This window comes from Melospiza georgiana, chromosome 9 (assembly GCF_028018845.1).
Source record: "Melospiza georgiana isolate bMelGeo1 chromosome 9, bMelGeo1.pri, whole genome shotgun sequence".
Lineage (NCBI taxonomy): Eukaryota > Metazoa > Chordata > Aves > Passeriformes > Passerellidae > Melospiza > Melospiza georgiana.
In genome coordinates this window covers 19,753,935-19,772,339 of record NC_080438.1, presented here as the reverse complement: position 1 = coordinate 19,772,339, position 18,405 = coordinate 19,753,935, and the positions used below count along the sequence as shown (strand labels likewise).

The following is an 18,405-nucleotide window of genomic DNA, read 5'->3' as shown; positions in this document are numbered from 1 at the left end:
TACAATGCTTCAACCTAAGTTAGAAACCTCTGGAACTGCATTTTGTCCTTTGAGGGGGGATGAAATGGATAGCAACAAAGGTTTAGTAACTACCCTGTGACACAGAAATGAAGCAAAACATGAGGGAAAACAATAGCATGAACTAATGGGTAAATCCAGGAGGAAAAAACCACCTAATGTAAACAACGTGTCAAGTGTGGCCTTTGGAGAAAACTGGTAATCCAATAGATATCCCAAAAGGTATCCTAAACTTAATGCATCCTGCTTCAACCTGATACTCTGTATGTTCTTTGCTATGAACACACCAATGGCCTCTATTTCTGGGAAATGTAAAGTAAAACGTTCATATTGGATGGCAGGACTGAGTATGAACACTAATAAGTTGAACTTACTAGGACTAAAGGGGAAATAGAACTGATATCCCCAAAGAGCCTTATGTGTTCCAACAAATGGAATGAGAAGTCAAATCACTTAAAATGCCTAGCCAAAGGTACAAGCACTTAAGACATTTGAATTTGTATGCAAAAATGAGTTTCAAACAAGCAGAAATTGAGGTAGTAGGCTGCAGAAGTAATCTAAAATACAGATGTACACAAAAGTCCTGGATCCCCAAATTTTCTGTCTGAGAGAGAGGGGCTTCTGCATGAGAGACGCTGAAACATCTAAAAAGTTTCGATTACTCCTTACAGCCAAATATTGTTTTATACTTACTTTGGTTGTAATCACGTGTTTTCATTTTTGTAATTAAACCAGAGTCTTAAGATCTTGTTGACTAAACCTTCACTGGCACTATAATTAAGACTGCCTTAAGGTGACAGGCCAGGTGACTGAGAAGGAAATGGCAAGCATAAGGCATGGTGTCCCCGGAGAGGGAGAGGCTGAGCAGAGCAGGATGTGCAGGCAGCTGTGACACCGAGCTCAGGACAGGCTGTGCACAGGGCCAGCCTGGGGACAGCTCACCTGAATAACGAGCACAGTGAGTCTGCAGCTGGGGGCACAGCCAGGGCGTGAGGGGCTGGGCACGGCCGCGGTTTTATGGAGTGAATAACGATGTCACAGTGTGACACGGCGGCTCCGGTGCCTTTGTTTTCAGTGCTATTACATGGCTGAGCAGGCAGAGAAACTGCTGTGTCCTGAGAGGGGCTGCTCGGCGAGGCTAATAGACTAGAGGGGAATTGCATTGATTCCAGGCCCTGAACTGAATAATTTTTTTTGTATTTTATTTATTTAACAAACCACCCCAGACTGCTATTGGGCAAACAGTGCACTCAGTCCTTATCATTTTACAAAGAAAACCTCTGACTTTCTCCCTGCCAGGGCAATTCTCTGAAGTGCTCAGCATCCTCAGCTCTGCCTCCTCTGCAATTCAGTGAGAATCATGTTTCACTCATCATTGCTCAGGTGCACTACAGAAATAATTTTAATAATTAATCTATTCATTTTTTTCTTTTTTTAAGTGGTTAATCAAAGTCAAGGACTGATACAGAAAAAGCCTCTACTCACAGCATCTTCAGGGAATCAAGTCTCCCTAAAGATATTTGTAAAAGTATTTTTAGCATTCTTAAATTCTAGAAATGTTATGGTATATTTATGAACAAATGAAAAACTTAAAATATATTTGTGAGAAATAGGAAATGAACATGAGAAATTATTAGGATGCCCATGAAATCAGGATTCTGTAGATATGGGCAACTACATTTATGTAGCTGTATAACCTTGGATAATCTCTAAGGAGACACAAACCCAGGAGCTGGGTTGTATTGTACACCTGAGATGGAGTTTAAAGGAAGGATGATAAGTGTTATATCCCTCTCTGGGACATCACATATGAAAAGGGTCAGAAGGATTTAGGGTGTTGGAGTGAATTCTGGCCCCATTAAACTAATATGCAGAATGCCAGTTAAATAGTAAAACTCCTATTGCCACCAGCATTGTCAAGGCTTTATCACTGCACACCACAGACAATGCAGTCCCAAGACATTCACAGGCAACAGTGGGCACTGCTGCAGGTTTTAGCACTTAATGCGTCATGGATGCACACTGTGGTAAAGAGCAGGACAGTGATATTTTCCTGCTGCTGTTTTGGGGATCTCCATGCTACAGTTCCCATGTTCAGAACTGTGATGTTGCTGGGGTAGGTACAACAGGCAGACAGGGAAGAGTTCAGAGCAGTCTGGAGTGGTACAACTCCTAGGATCAGATCTGACCCACAGCACTGATCTGGATAATGTCCTCTTGCAGGAGAGAGAAAGCAATTTAGAATTCAAAGAAATTTACTGGTGCTCTCCTAATCATCTGGTCAACAACAGGGAGGCTTTGCCAAAGGAGTTAGCCCAGGGATCTCTGTTCAATCAGTCATATGTATTTTAGAATAGGATGGGAAAAGAATGGAGCTAACCTACCTCCACCTGCATCTAGGATATCCCTGAAAGTCTGCTTGCAGGTGAGCATCCCTCCCTCTGTCTCCCTGCTACCTGAGCAGGTGCTTCTGCAAGGAAGGAAAGCTGGGCATGGACACAGCAAGATGCTGCTGCCCTGGCTGCCACTCCTGTCAGGTCTGGGACTGCCCCAGCAGAGAGCACTGAGGAACAATCTCACCTATTGTCTAAGCAAAATACCAACCTCTCTGTGGATTGCTAGTGTTTTAGAAACTAAATAATAATATAAGAACGAGCATGTAGGTCCTAAAATCCTAAGTGTTCCAGGCTGCTGGAGTTCTGCTAATAGCACATTGCCTAGCAACGGCTATATTTAAAATAGGTCTTTAATTCCACTCTGAAATGTACCTATTTTACATACTGAAAGAGTATTGTAGTGTTCTGTCCTCAAGTAAATACGATGTTAGTGCTTCACACTGCATGAAACTCTCCCTGTGTAGATGCAGAATGGTATTTTTTGTTAGTTGAACACTGAATAGGATGAGCTGCACAAAATTTAATAAAACTTGCAAATAAAAATATTTGCACTCATGTTGAAGAGCTGTAATTTCTTTCATAATTAATTACAATTAAATTGTAAGACACTGAGTGAAGTGATCTATCATCATTTTGCCCCATCAAGGTAGCTGAAAGCTGTCAGATTTGACAACTAAGACATCTTTTTTCCTTCTTCCCCCCCTTCCTTTTTTAAAGCAAGACAAAGAGCACTTGAAAGCTCAGAGGGGAATGGTCTGTCTTTCATGGCAGTGGCTCAGTTAGTACCTGGACTTGTGGTGAAATTAAATGGATCAGGACAGGGCATTCAAAAAAATTTCATCCAAGACTTTTTTTCTTGAAAAATGTCAGTTCATTAGCACTAAAAGACATTTACTGTTTTAGACTGTGTTTTCACCAGGAAATGCTTCCTGACCAGGATGGCTTTACTGAATAAAACCAGAAAGGACACTCCTGAACAATGAAAATCCCTGTGGACAGCACATTTATACAGGATGTTGGAGACATGGGGCACAATTTTCTGTTTTACTTAATATTCAGACTTGGCTATGACCCTTGGTTTCTTCAGCTCTGTATAGTTATTCACTGCTACTGCTACTGCTGGATCTATTCCATGCCATATAAATAATTAAATATTCACTGGAGCAGAAAGACCTGGATTTCCCTCACCCCCCCAGTTCCTTGTCCAGGATTATCTAAACAGTTTTGTTTTTTAAACACTGCTACAATTGTTTAATATGAGGCTGAGGTTTTGAGAGTATTTCCAATGCACATTATTTATAGAATGAAAAAAGGAATCAGTAATTTCATGTATGATATCTTTGTGTAAAAAGATACACCCCAGCCTTTCAAAAGTTATTAAAACATTTCAAATACCAGCCTTTAAAGGCTCTCTAGTGTTACAAAGAAGAGAAGGTATAAGAAAGAAGCAGCTAATTCTAAAGACTCAGACATACTAGTTCTGATTCAGTCTGAGCACTTTAAATTCAAACTTCAAAAATGAAACCCCCAAATCATTCCCTTTTCCTTTCTTAGTCTCTGTCTCAATAATTGATGAAACCATCTATATGCTGATGTCAGATCTCACAAAAAAGAATGAGAAAATTTCTCCTGCTGCTCTCTTAGGCATATACTTGAATTTTTTACATATATCATATTGAATGTGGCTCTTTCAAAAAATGTCTGAAGTTCAGAGCAGCTGCATCTGTATCAGTCTGTACAATGACCCTCATTACGAGTGTTTGAATTAATGAGCTTGTGATGGTCTGGGTTCTGCCAGGGAGAGCAATCCATGCCTGCCTCTCTGGCTGGATGGCTGATGGTGGCTGAAGCCACAGCGTTCAGTGGGTCATCGTTACTGCAGCCCGGGAGAACGGAATTAAGTTATTAACAATACAACCGTTTAAGCTTCAAAATGAAAATGTGTGCTGCATTAATTGCATAAAATTGGACACAAGCTGGCAGTCAAACAGTCAGGGTTTGTCTCCTGACTGATTTATCTCATTACCACGTCCCCAGTGAATAGATCTTCTCGAAAGCTTTAAGTATACAACAGCAGTCTTATCTAGGAGTAGGAAACGGAACAAAAACATTAATGAACCCCTTTAGGCTGTATTTTTGGGAAATATTTTCAATTATTCAGGGGTAGAATTTTATGCTTCTAAGATTTTAATGATTTCACTTGTTTTAAAAGTTAAAACATAGCCAAATGAGTTTATTACAAATCCTGACTTGCGGAAAAAAAAAAAAAGTTCACATAGGATTGCTTTTTATTTATGAATACTTCAAAGTTTTCTTTTACATACTTCAAGCTATAGATTTAGACTCAATTAACTGTTTCCTTTATATTTTTAGAACACTTAAAAGAAGATGTAAATAAATAAATGGGGTTTTCATGCTTTTCATCAGGGTAAACAGCTTTGCAGACTTGTGGATTCAATGTTATTTCTTATTGGATTGCAAAACCAAACACATTATTTACTGTCATCTCTGCAGCCAAGGGCAGGAGGGATGAACCAACAGAGCTGTACCTGACCTCAGACATAAATGTTACCCCAGTTAGATGCAGTGGTAGGACTGGGGCCTATTTTGCTCACAGTGTAAATAATCCCTAGGTTTACTCTTCTTTTCCAAGAAGCTTTTGAGAAGATGTATTATCTTGTGAGTTTGGAGTGACATAAATCAGGCTGTTTAATGAACTGATTCAAGGTGCATCAAAAAGCTCAGACTAGACATTGCTCCTGTTCCTATGGTCTCCTTGCATACATGGAAACCTTTCTTAGGCTGCATCTGGAGCCTCGTGTAGGAACCCTGCAGGAGTTTGACACAGAAAGGAGGAGTGAAATAGTTGTACATTATCTTTTATTACAACTAGCTTCAGTGACTGGGTGAGCTACCAAGAAGGAGAAAGCATCAGGAGCATGACTGAGATGTGAAGTCTGAGAACAAGCTGTATTTTCAATTTTGGAGGCATGAATATTTGTCAGAAAGCTATCTATACCTTCCACAATTTGCCAAATCCTCTTCAGGATCACATGGCATGATTTATTCAAAACTACAAAAACTTCTTTTAGTGTCCAAGTGAGATTTCCAAGCACAGTATTCCTGTGCAATTACTGTTGTGAATTTAAGTTCACCTCTGTAAATGCCTGTCAGGAATGAATCAAAGGGGCAGTAGGATACTGGAAGAAGATCTGATTCAAGTGAGATGTCATGTAGATGAAGCCATTATGTAATTGCTAAGAAAGTCCAAAAGACATCACCAGTCTATGCTAACTGTCTAAAGCAAACCTATGGTGTCCTTTCAGTGAACAATTTAGGGTAAGCATATATGTTTATAGTAATTGTGCTTAGAGCAAGGCATATAACAGAACCACCAAGAAGATATTAAACAATGAAAAAACCCTAAAATACAAACCAACAAAACTAACCTATTTCAGTCAGTTGTATGGCTTTCCTAAAAAAAACCCCACAAAAGCTGATTATACATGGATCCATTAAACGAGTCTTTCTAGAACTGAAGGAGGATGTGTGTGACATTAATCTGCTCTGAGCTGGGGAATATCTCAGGAAATCTGCAGCCACCTGGCATATGCAGGTGCTCTTCTCCTTTCCCTTGACATCCATCTGTGCTCCCTCCCCTGCTGTGTCTGCTTGGTTCACTCTGGGTGACAGAGGACACGCCTGAGTTTCGAGTCTAATGTTCTTCCAGGGACAGCAAGGGACAACTTCATTTACTTTTTTCTTATAGAACTTCTAAGCTGATTTTTTAAAAAGCAAACACTTTTGTTTGGAACATTCTTCAAGGACCCTTCAGCCTTATGCAATGAATTTGTTACTATGCAATAACACAGGATCAAATATTTTTTCTAATTACATTACTCTAAAATGGCTAATGGACATACCCCTCTTTTTCCTAAGTATGTCAAGGGACCATAGAATTGGGGCTTTAATAGCAGAGAGAAGAAGATAAAACCTTGATTCATGTGAAAGCTCTGGTCTCGCTGAGAAATTGCATCCATTGGGTTTGGCAATATGGAAGCTGTTGATCCTGTCCACTGAACAGGGCAAGTATTTTCTGACTCAGTTATTATTTAGCACAGCAGGTATTGTTGCTGAACAGCACTGTGGTTTAAACTAATCTGTTTCAAGCAAAGTTGCAGACTTGTTCTTTAATGCCACTATATAATTAATTCTCTCCACTTTATCCACAATGGCATAAGAAATGCCATGGAGACACCTTTAACTGAAGCCACTGAGAGGTTAATGAAAAGGGGACTATTACTCTTTAAAAAAGAATAATAAAGGCATTGCTAGTCCCAGTAGGAATTTATTTCCACTAAAAAGGCAGACTGAGAAATAACAGTAGATATAAAAAAATGTTTTAAACAGCTATTTTCTGAAAAACACACAGTTAACAGTGGAGTATATCTTTCACATCTATATAAGAAACATAACTAAGCATTTATCACAAAAAAACCCATTGAATTTTTCAGAACATAAATATTCACGGAAAAATGTGAGATGGTGCTATGTTTTGTTGTGGTGGAAGTCAGAGGTCAAGGAACATTTTTGATAATAATTCTTAGAATATCAAGCAATGTCAGGAATACTGATTGTGCAATGTTTCACTGAAGAACAAGGATAATAAAGTGAGGAAGACCAAAGAGACAGTGGACTTGATGACATCACTGTGATGTGACTCACCTCAGAGGGGCTGCTTTTTTTTTCTTTTCTTTTTTTTTTGAAATGATAACAATGGTCTGTCAGACCATGTTCTTTATCGAAGCTTGGGAAAATATAATATCTTAGATTCTTTGAATATTTATTTTTTATATGAAATATGTTCAGTTTGAATAGTCTAGATTAAGTGCATGAAATTTGTGAGTATATGAGAAAATAGCACAGTAATGGATTTGCCAGGAATTCTTCTGCATTGATTGCAGCAGTATTACTAATCTTGAATCAACCTAAATGTACAGAACTGAATAAGTATTAGAGCTGTCCATTGAGATTTGATAAATGCACTAATCCATTAATTTTACCTTTTTTTGTTGAATAAATTACTTGACAAATAATGGTAAAATTCATCAAATAAATTATCTGATGAATGTATTTTTTAAGTAATCGACTACCTCTAATGAATATGCAGGCAGTTCCTTAATGAAAAGCATTACTCTACTGCTAGCCTGCTTTCATCACTCATATGTCACTTTTTTGCATTTTGCAATGGCAATCTGTATATTTTATTCATTTACCCATTCATTTATATAAGAAAGGTTCAACCAGTATGGTTAATCAATCACGGAAATTCTTAGAGTATTTTTGCTTTACAGTTGATTATTCATTGCATTTATCAAAAAAGAGCTTGGATTTTCTGGGGACACCACTCCAAGAATTATTCTTGGCTTGTACATTCTAAGTCAAGTGCACAAGAATGCTCTGAAAATTGCAGGGTTCGTGTATAAGCCATTTTTATAGTTGTAAACGCTACAATTACCAATTGTTTCAAGAAACTGGAACTTGAAGCCAAGCCAGACACCTTCAAAGTACCTAAAAACACTCATTAGAGAGGTAAAACAAGGAATAGCGTGCAGGAGCTACCTCCTCACTGCACAGCACTGGGATGTTTGGATAAAAGCCACAGAGAGGATTATTTGGATGATGTTCAATTTTGGAAATGTTCCAACCTCAAAGAGCAAGTCTGTATTTTTCATTAGGGAGGTGATCTCAACAAATGATAGTGATAGATTTATACTGTCAAATGGCAAATTGTACCTATTAATGTTACAACACGTCACACTTCTGAGTCCTGGTTCCTCACAGAGGTGTGCCAATTTATTGTGACAGTGACAGTAGGTACAACAGTCAAGTCTGCATGACTCTGTCGATACTGTAAAGGCACAAATCATGTTTTCATGGGTGACTTTGAACTTGCTGCACAAAGCTCAGCTGAACAGATTTGATGGGAGAACATTGTGGGAGACAGGTATATTAGAAGGGTTGGCTGGAGCTGCACTTGGAATAGCAGTGATTCTTTTCCAAATTTTCCTTTTAATGTCTCATAGACTTTCATAACTACAGTGTTAACAGCCCTTGGCCCACCCTTCCAGACATCATTTCTACTCCCAAATGGATAACTAATATATAACTGAACCTCAAAATAGGGTACAAGTGGAAGAACTTATGCTGTATCTACAGAGTTTAAAAGATGAAGATTCCAAAACCACCAGGGGTACAGAATAAAGCCCTTACACAGGTCTACTCCCACTCAAAAAGCTATGATGCCAGGGGTGGGGAAAGCCATGTTGAAATGCTCCAAAATGGGAAGGAGTTTGTTGCTGACAGAAATTACATGCTAATCAAAACTGCAGCCACGTCACCCTGGCGACAAATACTCATTTCCATTCTACACACTTATTACCAGGGAGATTATTCCTGTAAGAGTGTTTTACAATAGTAAAGAAACTCTTCTAGGGCTTCTTTATATTCTCTGGGTTTTTTCCTCCCCCATTTTCATATCTTTTATCTCCGGGGTTTATATTTGTCTTTGCCTCAATCAGTCTTTGGCTGCCATGTGTGTGAATGTTTGTCCCTTAAAGCTTGAGATAAACTCACATTCCTATTAAAAAGTTTAAATACATGTTATAAATAATTTCTCCATACTTGTATGCTTTGATCTAATCTACTGCATAGTTTTAGTTAAAATGGTTGTGGTTCTAAAGATTACAAATATTAGGAGGAAGGAATAAATTGTAGAAGTTATCTTCAGTTTGCAGCTTGTTTTCTAAAGGTTTAAAATGCTCTTTCTTTGCTAAGTCCATCTAAAGAGTTTCTGACCCACTTCTTTTCATGTACAGTCACCAATCTAATAATAATAATAATTTTTAGATGGGATCAATAAGGCCATTACTTTGCACTTAAAACTTCTAATAGAACCTCTATATTAATAAGCAAACACCTTCAGAAGAAGTGTTTCTGCTTAGGCAATCAGAGAAGAACTTAATTTGTACTCCTGATAAACACTTGAGCTCCCTATGCTTCATTTTTACTACAGATTTACAGCCCAAGGACATGTCTGAAACAATGTGCCCTGAGACAGCTGACCATTGGTACAGGAGGGGTTCTGTTCATCATTTACATGCTGTCTTAGAAGCATATTACAGTATAATCCAAACGACAAATCTCCTGGGTCCCACTCACAGAAAGGGAAACCACCATTTGGGTACATGGGCATTTGTCCTGACAATGTTTTTAATGGTTTTGTGCAAGAATTTTGGCGTGAGTAGCCCTCCAGAGAATTGGTATCCATGGTCTCCTAACTGTCTTGGAAAATCTGCAAATTCAATGCTATTAGCAGATGAAGTTTAGGATTAAAGGTAAACTTGAAGCTGCCAGATATTTCAGCTTTGAATGATGGTTGTAGTGCTCTATCTGGTTATTCTAGAACAAAAATGATATTTTCTTGTCAGAGTTCTGAACTAATATTTTTTAAATTCTTTCTCTTTAATTAGCTGTGGGCAGAATGGAAATATTGGGAAAAGATTGGCTCCTGTAATTAAAAGGACTGCCTGAGTGGCACTACTTTGGAAAGAGTAATCTTTGTCATGTTGAAGCCCATGCAGTGTTCTCAACAGGAAGGCTGGACAATGGAAACAGAATTGCTACCAACAATGTGCTTTCCACGGAGAAGACATCTGACACCAACTTCATCTTCCAGTGTCAGTGCCTATTTTCATAGGGTTTTCCATATTTTCGTGTACTACCTGGATAGAGCATGAGCAAGGTACCTACACCCTTAGAAAATATCCCTCTTGAAGTTCAGGCTTCATTTTGCTGTCAAAACAAGCTGTCAAAACCCTCAAAAAAACCCTGGAGCTGCTGAAGCACCTTACTGAAAGCAGATTGCCTTTCCCCCCACAATCTAGGAGCGCACTGTTATGAAGAGACACTAAATGGAAGTATGCAAATGCTGGGAAAACAAATTAGCACAAAATACTTCTATAACACACCAAAAGTAGCTGAACAGGGCTCTTTGCTATTCAGCTACAGGTCTTAGGCAAAGGAGTGAGAAAGAAACTGTCTGGCAGCTCTCCTCATCCATAGGAGGGCTGCACTGGCATACAGGCCTGGATCATCTTCTAACACCTCCCTTTCTCCTTTTAATTTGCAGGGATTGCTGGAAGATCTGGAGTGCTCAGAGAATGTCTACAGGCCTCAGAGTCCAGCTTGCAGGATTTGCTTCTGCAGCCAGCCAGATTTACAGCAAAGCCACTGCAGACCTGCTCTGCCTCTGTGCTGTGTACCTGAGATCCCCACTGGGCACAGCTCAGCTGGAGCTGAAAACAAGGACACAGATGCCTGCTCTTGGAGCATTTTGTGTGTTTGATAATGCGATTTTCGTGTGCTAACCCTACAGAGATAGATCACTGTGCATAAATCTTTACTTGAGGGCAAATGAGGAGCAGCAATGAGAGAAATAACAACAAAACCCCAGCCCTGCTGCCTCCATGGAAGGAAAGATAAGGTCCAAAGAGGAAATAGGAAATTGTAAACATAAACCTAAGAATTGTAAGAATTTCCTAGTAAAGGATGATGCCTTGCCATGATTTTATTCATCTTATTAACCTGCTGGACACCAGGGCTATCTGACCCAGAAGCACTGACCCAAGGGAGGTCAGGGTGCTTTGCCTCTCAAAATTTGCTGTGCTCACCAGAAGGGTGAGATGGGGAGGCATAACCTTGCAGCTATATCTGGCAGGTTGTTTCCAGCTGTACCCAATATGCAGTGGGAATTTGGCGTGAAATTTGACCAGAATTATACCTGATACTTTATTAAGCTTTGAAATGGAAAATGCCTTGACATAAAACTGTTTCACTACCAAGTTGAATGCGTTATGACCTTCCACTTTTTTTTTTTTTTTTTTTTTTAACAAATCCTCACATTATACCAAATAGCTTAAAAAGGAACACAGCTGTAACTGACTTGACCGTGGGTGTAGTGGGGCCTCACTATTGCACCTTCTCCTCCTGTTAGCTCAGCTATCACTGTCAACACAGTCGTACAGAATACAGCCCCATTACAGCCAGAATGGTTCCTTAAACTTTATAGCACTTAGGAATGCTCCTGAGACACCAAAAACATCTCGATTCAGAATTGAACATGTAATACCTGCCAAATTTGCAGGTTTGAAACCACTTCCAATAGGAATTAAAAAGGCGCTCTTCACAGCTGAAATAGGGCTATCAATACTTGACTTGTCTGCCCATGTGAAATAGCAGGTTCTTTTCTCTGACGTCGCAATTTAGTCTAAAATGGCTTTGATGATGACAGGGTACATGCGAATGATAAAACCACAAAGATGACAGTCTAATCTTACAAAGATGACCGATCACTGATAAGAGATTAAGTCACACAACATTTGAAAAACCAGATTATCTGTCTGCTAGGATGGTGTCTGTGTAACACCTCCTGCTGAGCCATGCTGAGATGCCAGTGACATACAAAGATGCCTCTCTGTAAAAACCAGAAATGCTTCACAGAATTTCACAAAACGTTGGGATAAAAGAAAGAGAGTAAGAAAAAACTCCTCTGATATTATATTGAACTTTTTTTGTCAAACATTCATTTTTCAGACTAGTAAAGTGTTTAGATGTACAGCATATAAATAATTTAGAGGTACTATAAAAAGGTCTAAATTAGTCAATTCTGCCCTATAATTAGCACTCACAGCTATGCTGGCAGTGGGTGGGTGATTATTAAACACCTTTTATTATTGGCTTTATGTACTACAATAAAAAATTAAAATTATACTTACAAGAATTATTAGACATGCTGGTCCTATAAAACTCCATATAAAGTTATTCTTAGTGCTGAGCCAACATCTGAAAATTAAACAGCAGAAAATGCCTTGAAATGTGCTTTTGTGACTATTGTCTCCGCCTGTACAATGATTTGGACACAGAAACAGTGACTTACACTTCTGTGGTGCCATAGTACTTGTATCCCAGTGCAGCAGAGATTCCAACAACCACGGCTGGGCTGACATAGCCAAAGACATAGAAATTCTTGTGCAAGAAACCCTTGTTGTAGATGACTCCCACAACTATAAGGTAGAGGTGAATACCTTCAATGCACATCCATGCAAAAGCAGCTAGCAGGAAATAATGGAGTAGTCCAGCAGTAATTGAGCAGAAGAGCTAGAAATTCAACCAGAGAAAGCAGGAGTCACAATCCCATTAACTGGCTTTTGTCAATATATATTATAACATAACAGTACATGCACAGCAACTGAGTGACCTTAAAGTGGGGATTCAGCCCAGTTGTAAAGCTGGTTAACAAGAACTTGGCCTACACCCATTTGTACATTTGCTCATTAGTGGTTTCTGTAGCAAATGGTAAAATAGACTAATTCCACTTTTAAAATTAGTTTCTGTCTTCCCATAAGTGGCTTGACTAGTTTGATCCTATTGTTATAGCTGAGTAGTCTTTAGGCTTGTTCTACAGAAAGTTAATTTTTATTATTTTGATAACATTGTAATTAGGAATCACAAGGAATTATTTCTGAAATAACTTTTGTTATACAAAGTGTTTGTAAAATGATATTTTTCAATCCATCAATGCTGGAGTGCTACCTCAGGGATAGCAGCTCGTATTTTTTCAAGTGATTTTAAATCCTATTCAGCTACTTATAGTAGGATATTTTGATAATTTATGCATCATTTTATTTCTTGAAACTAATCTGAGATGCAAAAATCAACCCCCCAGCTTTCTGAAAAGCAAAAGGGACAGGTCAAGACCTCACATGTGGTCCTCCAGCCTACAGCTCAATATCTCAGATGTCAGCTTGGGATTGCAGCTCTGGCCTGATTTTAGAGAACACCGTTAACCTGGGGGCCACCAACGTGGCTTTATACAGCATCCTAAGCGAAGTGAAAATGCTAAACACTTTGAGATCTCATTCTCAGTAAAGGTGACAAATTTTAAGTGAAATCCATGGAGTAAAGTCACTACACACCAGCTCAGATGAAGGGCCTGCCTCTTTAAATGACCATTTTGTATTTCCTGTTACTGTACTGGGAAGGCAGGGTCACTATTGTAGGTAGGAAGTGTGGGGAGTGGAAGGAAGATCTTATCTTATACTGTATATTTATTTTGCAATACAAAATCAAGGCACAAGTGAAAACTACCCACCTTATTATTGTTCATATTAATTCCAATCAGAAAAATAAGTTCTGCCAGGAAAAGGCTGCAGCAGAGGTTTTTGTGAATTGTCGTTCTAGTGCTTTGAATTTCACTGAAGAACCAGAAGGTGAAAATGCACATGGAGAGGCAAATCAACGAAATAATTATTCCTAGCTGAGTGATTCTTGTAAGAATGCTATAATTTGTAACACCCTGGGGGAAAATTATAATATAGTATTTAAAAGAACAGCTTTGTAACATCTCAAGAAAGACCTCATTCTATAATACAGCTCTTTTCTTCTTTTCTACAAAATATTAATCAAAACTGTTTGCAGAGTTTCACTGGAAATGTACACTTTGGATAATCTAAAAAGTATTGGGTTTTTGTGAGACAGATATAATTCTAGGGGAAATTAGTAATAAACTGTACATATTCCTGCTCTTGCGTTTTCTGATATTTCTTAACGAAACTTTTTATTAACATCAGTATCTCCTAATAAGATTTTCAAAATCAGATCATTTCGGTGAATGACAAATACACTGGCAGTAGGACATCTATTAATATGACACAAATATTTTCTAATATAAAAGGACTTATCACAGCAGTGACTTAGATAAGCAAAACTGAATAACTGTCTTACTGAATTTGCAACATGATCAAAACAAGACTCTGAAATAACAATCATTTCAAGCAAATGCTATTCCAGATATTTAACATGAACTTTCTCCAGAGAAACACAAGATACTTCAATACTGGACATGAATATTTTCTGTATAAGAATACAATTTCTTTTGCTGTTTGCTATTTGAACAAAGAAACTCTGAAATACATGACTGTACATCAGCAAAAGGATGGTATTCAGCTGACCATAAAATATATCCCAGTATTTTTTTACTAAATAAAGGATGAGAGATTCTTCACCTCCCAGCCTTTCTTTTCAAAATAACTATATAGGTACCTGCAAAGGTTTTAAATTTCAACTGAAGACTTAGGATGCTATTTAGCAACCAGGAAACAGCCTCTATCAGCATGAAATTCACAGTGTGAGAGAACTGTCTCAATACAGTATATTCATGCTAATATTCTGCTTGCTGTCAGTTCTGATACCTTATAAAGCTGCCTCCTGAGGCAGGACCTGAGCTCCTGCAGATCCCCACTGAGACCCTGGAAATCAATGGAGCTTCTTAATGTAAGAAGGACATAAATTGAATGGCCATCCTCCCAATTTTGTGCTGGTCGGGAGTGCCCATGTTTAATAGCCATAAACTTCAGAATGATTATGCTGCTGCAAACTCTCCAGAGAGAATTTAAAGCAGATTTTTAGATGCCAAGGTTAGACAAATGCGTGGCAAAGTTTTGAGAGACAGAAATTCAGGGCCATATGGTTACTGACCACCAATGAATGGCAGATAAATCCCACAGCAGTATTAAAGTGAGATGTAAAATGAAATGCAATGCTCCAAAAATAAGCACAACAGACTGTGTTTTTGGAACAAGATACTTTGCTGCATCACTGCTCTGTAATACTGCAGAAAGGACATAAGGAAATTCAAACACATATGGGAGGAATTTTGTTTGCTTTGTGCACAATAAATTGTGTGTTTGCTGAACAAAACTGAGAGACAACCTAAAGGGGGGTGAGTATGCAGGTTGCACTAAAATAAAAACATAAGGAAAGAAAACAGAATAAAGTATCAGGTAAAACACTAAATTAAAATAGCACTTACAACGGAGCCACCTGAGGACATCAAAACAGCAAAATGAGTCAGATGATTACATTTGCATGAGATATGAGTGGAGTTGGAATGTGTCAGCTCACAGCCTTCTGTAGCCCAGTTGCCATTCATTGTGTCTGAGTAGTTCCAAAATGCACATTTAATGTCTTTATCTGCAGTCTGGAACAGAAACAAGATGTTCTGCTGATGGCAAAAGGCAGGATATTTCCCATCAAGAGACCTTTCTTACGCTAGACCGCACAATTCATTAAAAAATGCTTGTTATCATTGGAAGGTTGGGAAACAAAACACACATTCTGCAAGGCCTATTCCAAGCAATTAAAATGTGGCTGGGGATGGAAGCAATTTATTCACACAGCTAAAACCCCACCAAACATGTAGTCTAATCAGATTACTGAACCCTGCTGGCACCTGCAAAGATGTTGGAATTTTTATCTATTGAAAACATTGTTATATATATTCTTGCACCTGCTGAACATGGAGTAGACTCCAAGGTTACAGCCACATTGCCTATCCATTCCAAATGAGCAGTTCAAAACCTAAGACTTATTCCATGCATTTTACAAAGCAATCTGGGATAAAGCCAGGGTCATATCACACCTGCTATATCACCTGCTACACAACAGTGATGAGGAAGACCATTAGTATTATTTAGTACAGTGAGTGCTTACTAAATCTAGTCAAAGACTAAGTCTCCCCTGTAATGTAGGCTTTATAAATACATGCAAATTTATATAAAGGTGATTTCTAACTCAGAAGGGAAGAAACAAATTTAAAAGCTGTGTAACCAAGGTTAGCACCTTGTTCCATTGCTCACCTCTCTACAGAATTGCTTTCTTGTTATGTTTCTGATGATTCTTTGTGCTGCGTGAGGTAATTTTTCACATATGATTCAAGCCAGCAAAAATCTGTATTTGCTGGAAGTAAACTTCTCAGTTTTAATAAATGTGTTCAGATTTCAGAAATAGCAAAGCTCCAAAACTATAGGTTCTGCTATTACCCCCTAATTCCAGGTTACCTTTTTTGCACAAACCTTGATGCATTACTTCCCCTTTTTTAAGTACACATGCTTAACTGTCCGATACACTGTCAGAAACAAAACCCACCTAAGTACAGAACAATCAAGATCCTGTTATATTCTCTGTTTCAGACATCTGCATTTTATCCATACTACAACCCAGCCAAGATGGCATCATTGCCCTTGCTTAAGCCCCATAGCAATTTTCCTCTGTACCATATTTAGTATATTGCACTTAGGATGTCACATTTGAGATTGATCTTATTAGAGTAGTAAACTGTAACATCACATCAGCAAACAACAGAATTATGTCTTAGTTCATCATATGCTGCAGGTATGCTTACATCACATAAAATGATTAGCTAATGCTTTGTTTTACTTGAAGCTGATAATAAAAAACCTCCTTACCTTGGCATACTTTAAGGTAAATGTTATTTTCTCGAGCTCATAGAGTGTGGGTGGATTTGAGCTAATTGCAACAGCTATAACTGCAGAGCTCACTGTCTGTCTCTGCTCGGAAGGGTCTTTGGAGGAGAGGTTTTTGGGCGAGGAAAGCAGCGAGCCGATGTTGCTGTACCGCAGAAAGACAACTGCCACGGTGCCTATCAATCAAACACACCAGGGTTAGGAGTTTGGGGGCTTTTATGGAAGAACAAAATTGAAGGCATTAAGGAAACAATAAGCAATAGACATTATTGCTGCTATTGCATAAAATATGCAAAACAGATGGAGTCTTTGTGGAATACTTATAAAAATGTTTTAGGGACAATGAAATATAGCTTTATTTAAAACAATGTAACTGGCATTGGAAGTAAAAACGTGTGTTCACACCGGCAATACTAACTAGATATATCCATATGTATTTTTCCTAGAGTAATGTATAGTTGCTGCTGTTCTGCAACTGGTTACACATGTGGTGTCAACTCTTATAGACTTAAATGTCTCTGACTTGAAGTAAATACTGGACTTTTCTGATGTTTGACTTCCATTACATTGGACCCAGGATGGGAAAAAGAAAAAGATATTTTAGGGTTCAATGCTGATCTTAAAAAATGTGGAGACTTTCTCCCTGGTACCACAATAAACCACATTTTTAGATACTGATATGATTTGAGATACGGATTAGATGGAAGACAAAGGTTTGAAAAATCTTTTCCATGTTTATGAAATTATGTGGTATGAGTCCATAACTGTTTAAACACATGTATTTATATTTAGTGATATGCATTTATATTTAGTGGCAACAGTAGTTGCAAGCCCTTTCTGTGTAACTCTGAGGTACAAGCCAGATCTGGGTCTTGCTGGTTTTGGTACTAAAGATCAAACATTCTTGCCCCAGTGAGCTACTCTCTGAACAGAAAAATGCAGCAAATTTTGAAGGAGAGTTGAGGGGGGCTGGCCCAAAGTCATACAGCAGATCTATGGCTTGAGAAATGGATAAAGCTCAGGTCTGTAGCATCAATGCCCAGGGTGAAAACTCATTGGACACTGTGCCACTGGATATATTAGAAATATCAGTCTTGAGACAATCAAGGAGAAAGGGTCACAAAAATACCTTGTCTTCTCTGTAGCTAGCAGTGGGGAAGTTCAGCCTTGGTAAACAGCACATTTGGCTGTTTTCTAGTGGGTAAAAGTCTGTCTAAAGTGTTTATTAACCCACCTACTCTTCAACCTTTGTTTCTTACCATTTGGATGAGGTTCCTTTCTCTTCTTTGGAGAGATCTTTACGTAATCTCCCCCTGTGTATACATGAGGGTGGATGTGTTTCATGTGGTGCGAATCAAAAGCAAAAACCTTGAGTGCTGTAAAACAAGAAAAATACTGTACAAATCACAGCTCCATTATGGCCTGCCATAATTTAGAGTTGGGTTAGTAAGTGTGCTACTGGATTGCATAATTACTGTGAATTTTAAGACTCTATCCTTGTGCAAAATATTTCAAGAAAAATGTCATTAATATAACACGTTTGTTTAAACGTCTATTTTTAAAAATTTTCATGCATACATTTTGCTCTCATACTTTTTACTCTTTCT

General features: G+C 38.3%; 1 protein-coding gene across 1 annotated transcript in view; it reads right to left on the bottom strand.

Moving 5' to 3' along the window:
- The window catches only part of ADGRL4 (adhesion G protein-coupled receptor L4), a 72,897-nt gene that overhangs the window by 6,181 nt on the left and 48,311 nt on the right, over nt 1-18,405 (bottom strand). Inside the window, exons 8-13 of the mRNA XM_058030075.1 lie at nt 18,058-18,174; nt 16,781-16,974; nt 15,346-15,513; nt 13,627-13,830; nt 12,412-12,632; nt 12,251-12,317 (exon numbers count right to left, since the gene is read on the bottom strand). Coding sequence (XP_057886058.1) covers nt 12,251-12,317; nt 12,412-12,632; nt 13,627-13,830; nt 15,346-15,513; nt 16,781-16,974; nt 18,058-18,174 — 971 coding nt within the window. The remainder of the gene's footprint in view (nt 1-12,250; nt 12,318-12,411; nt 12,633-13,626; nt 13,831-15,345; nt 15,514-16,780; nt 16,975-18,057; nt 18,175-18,405) is intronic.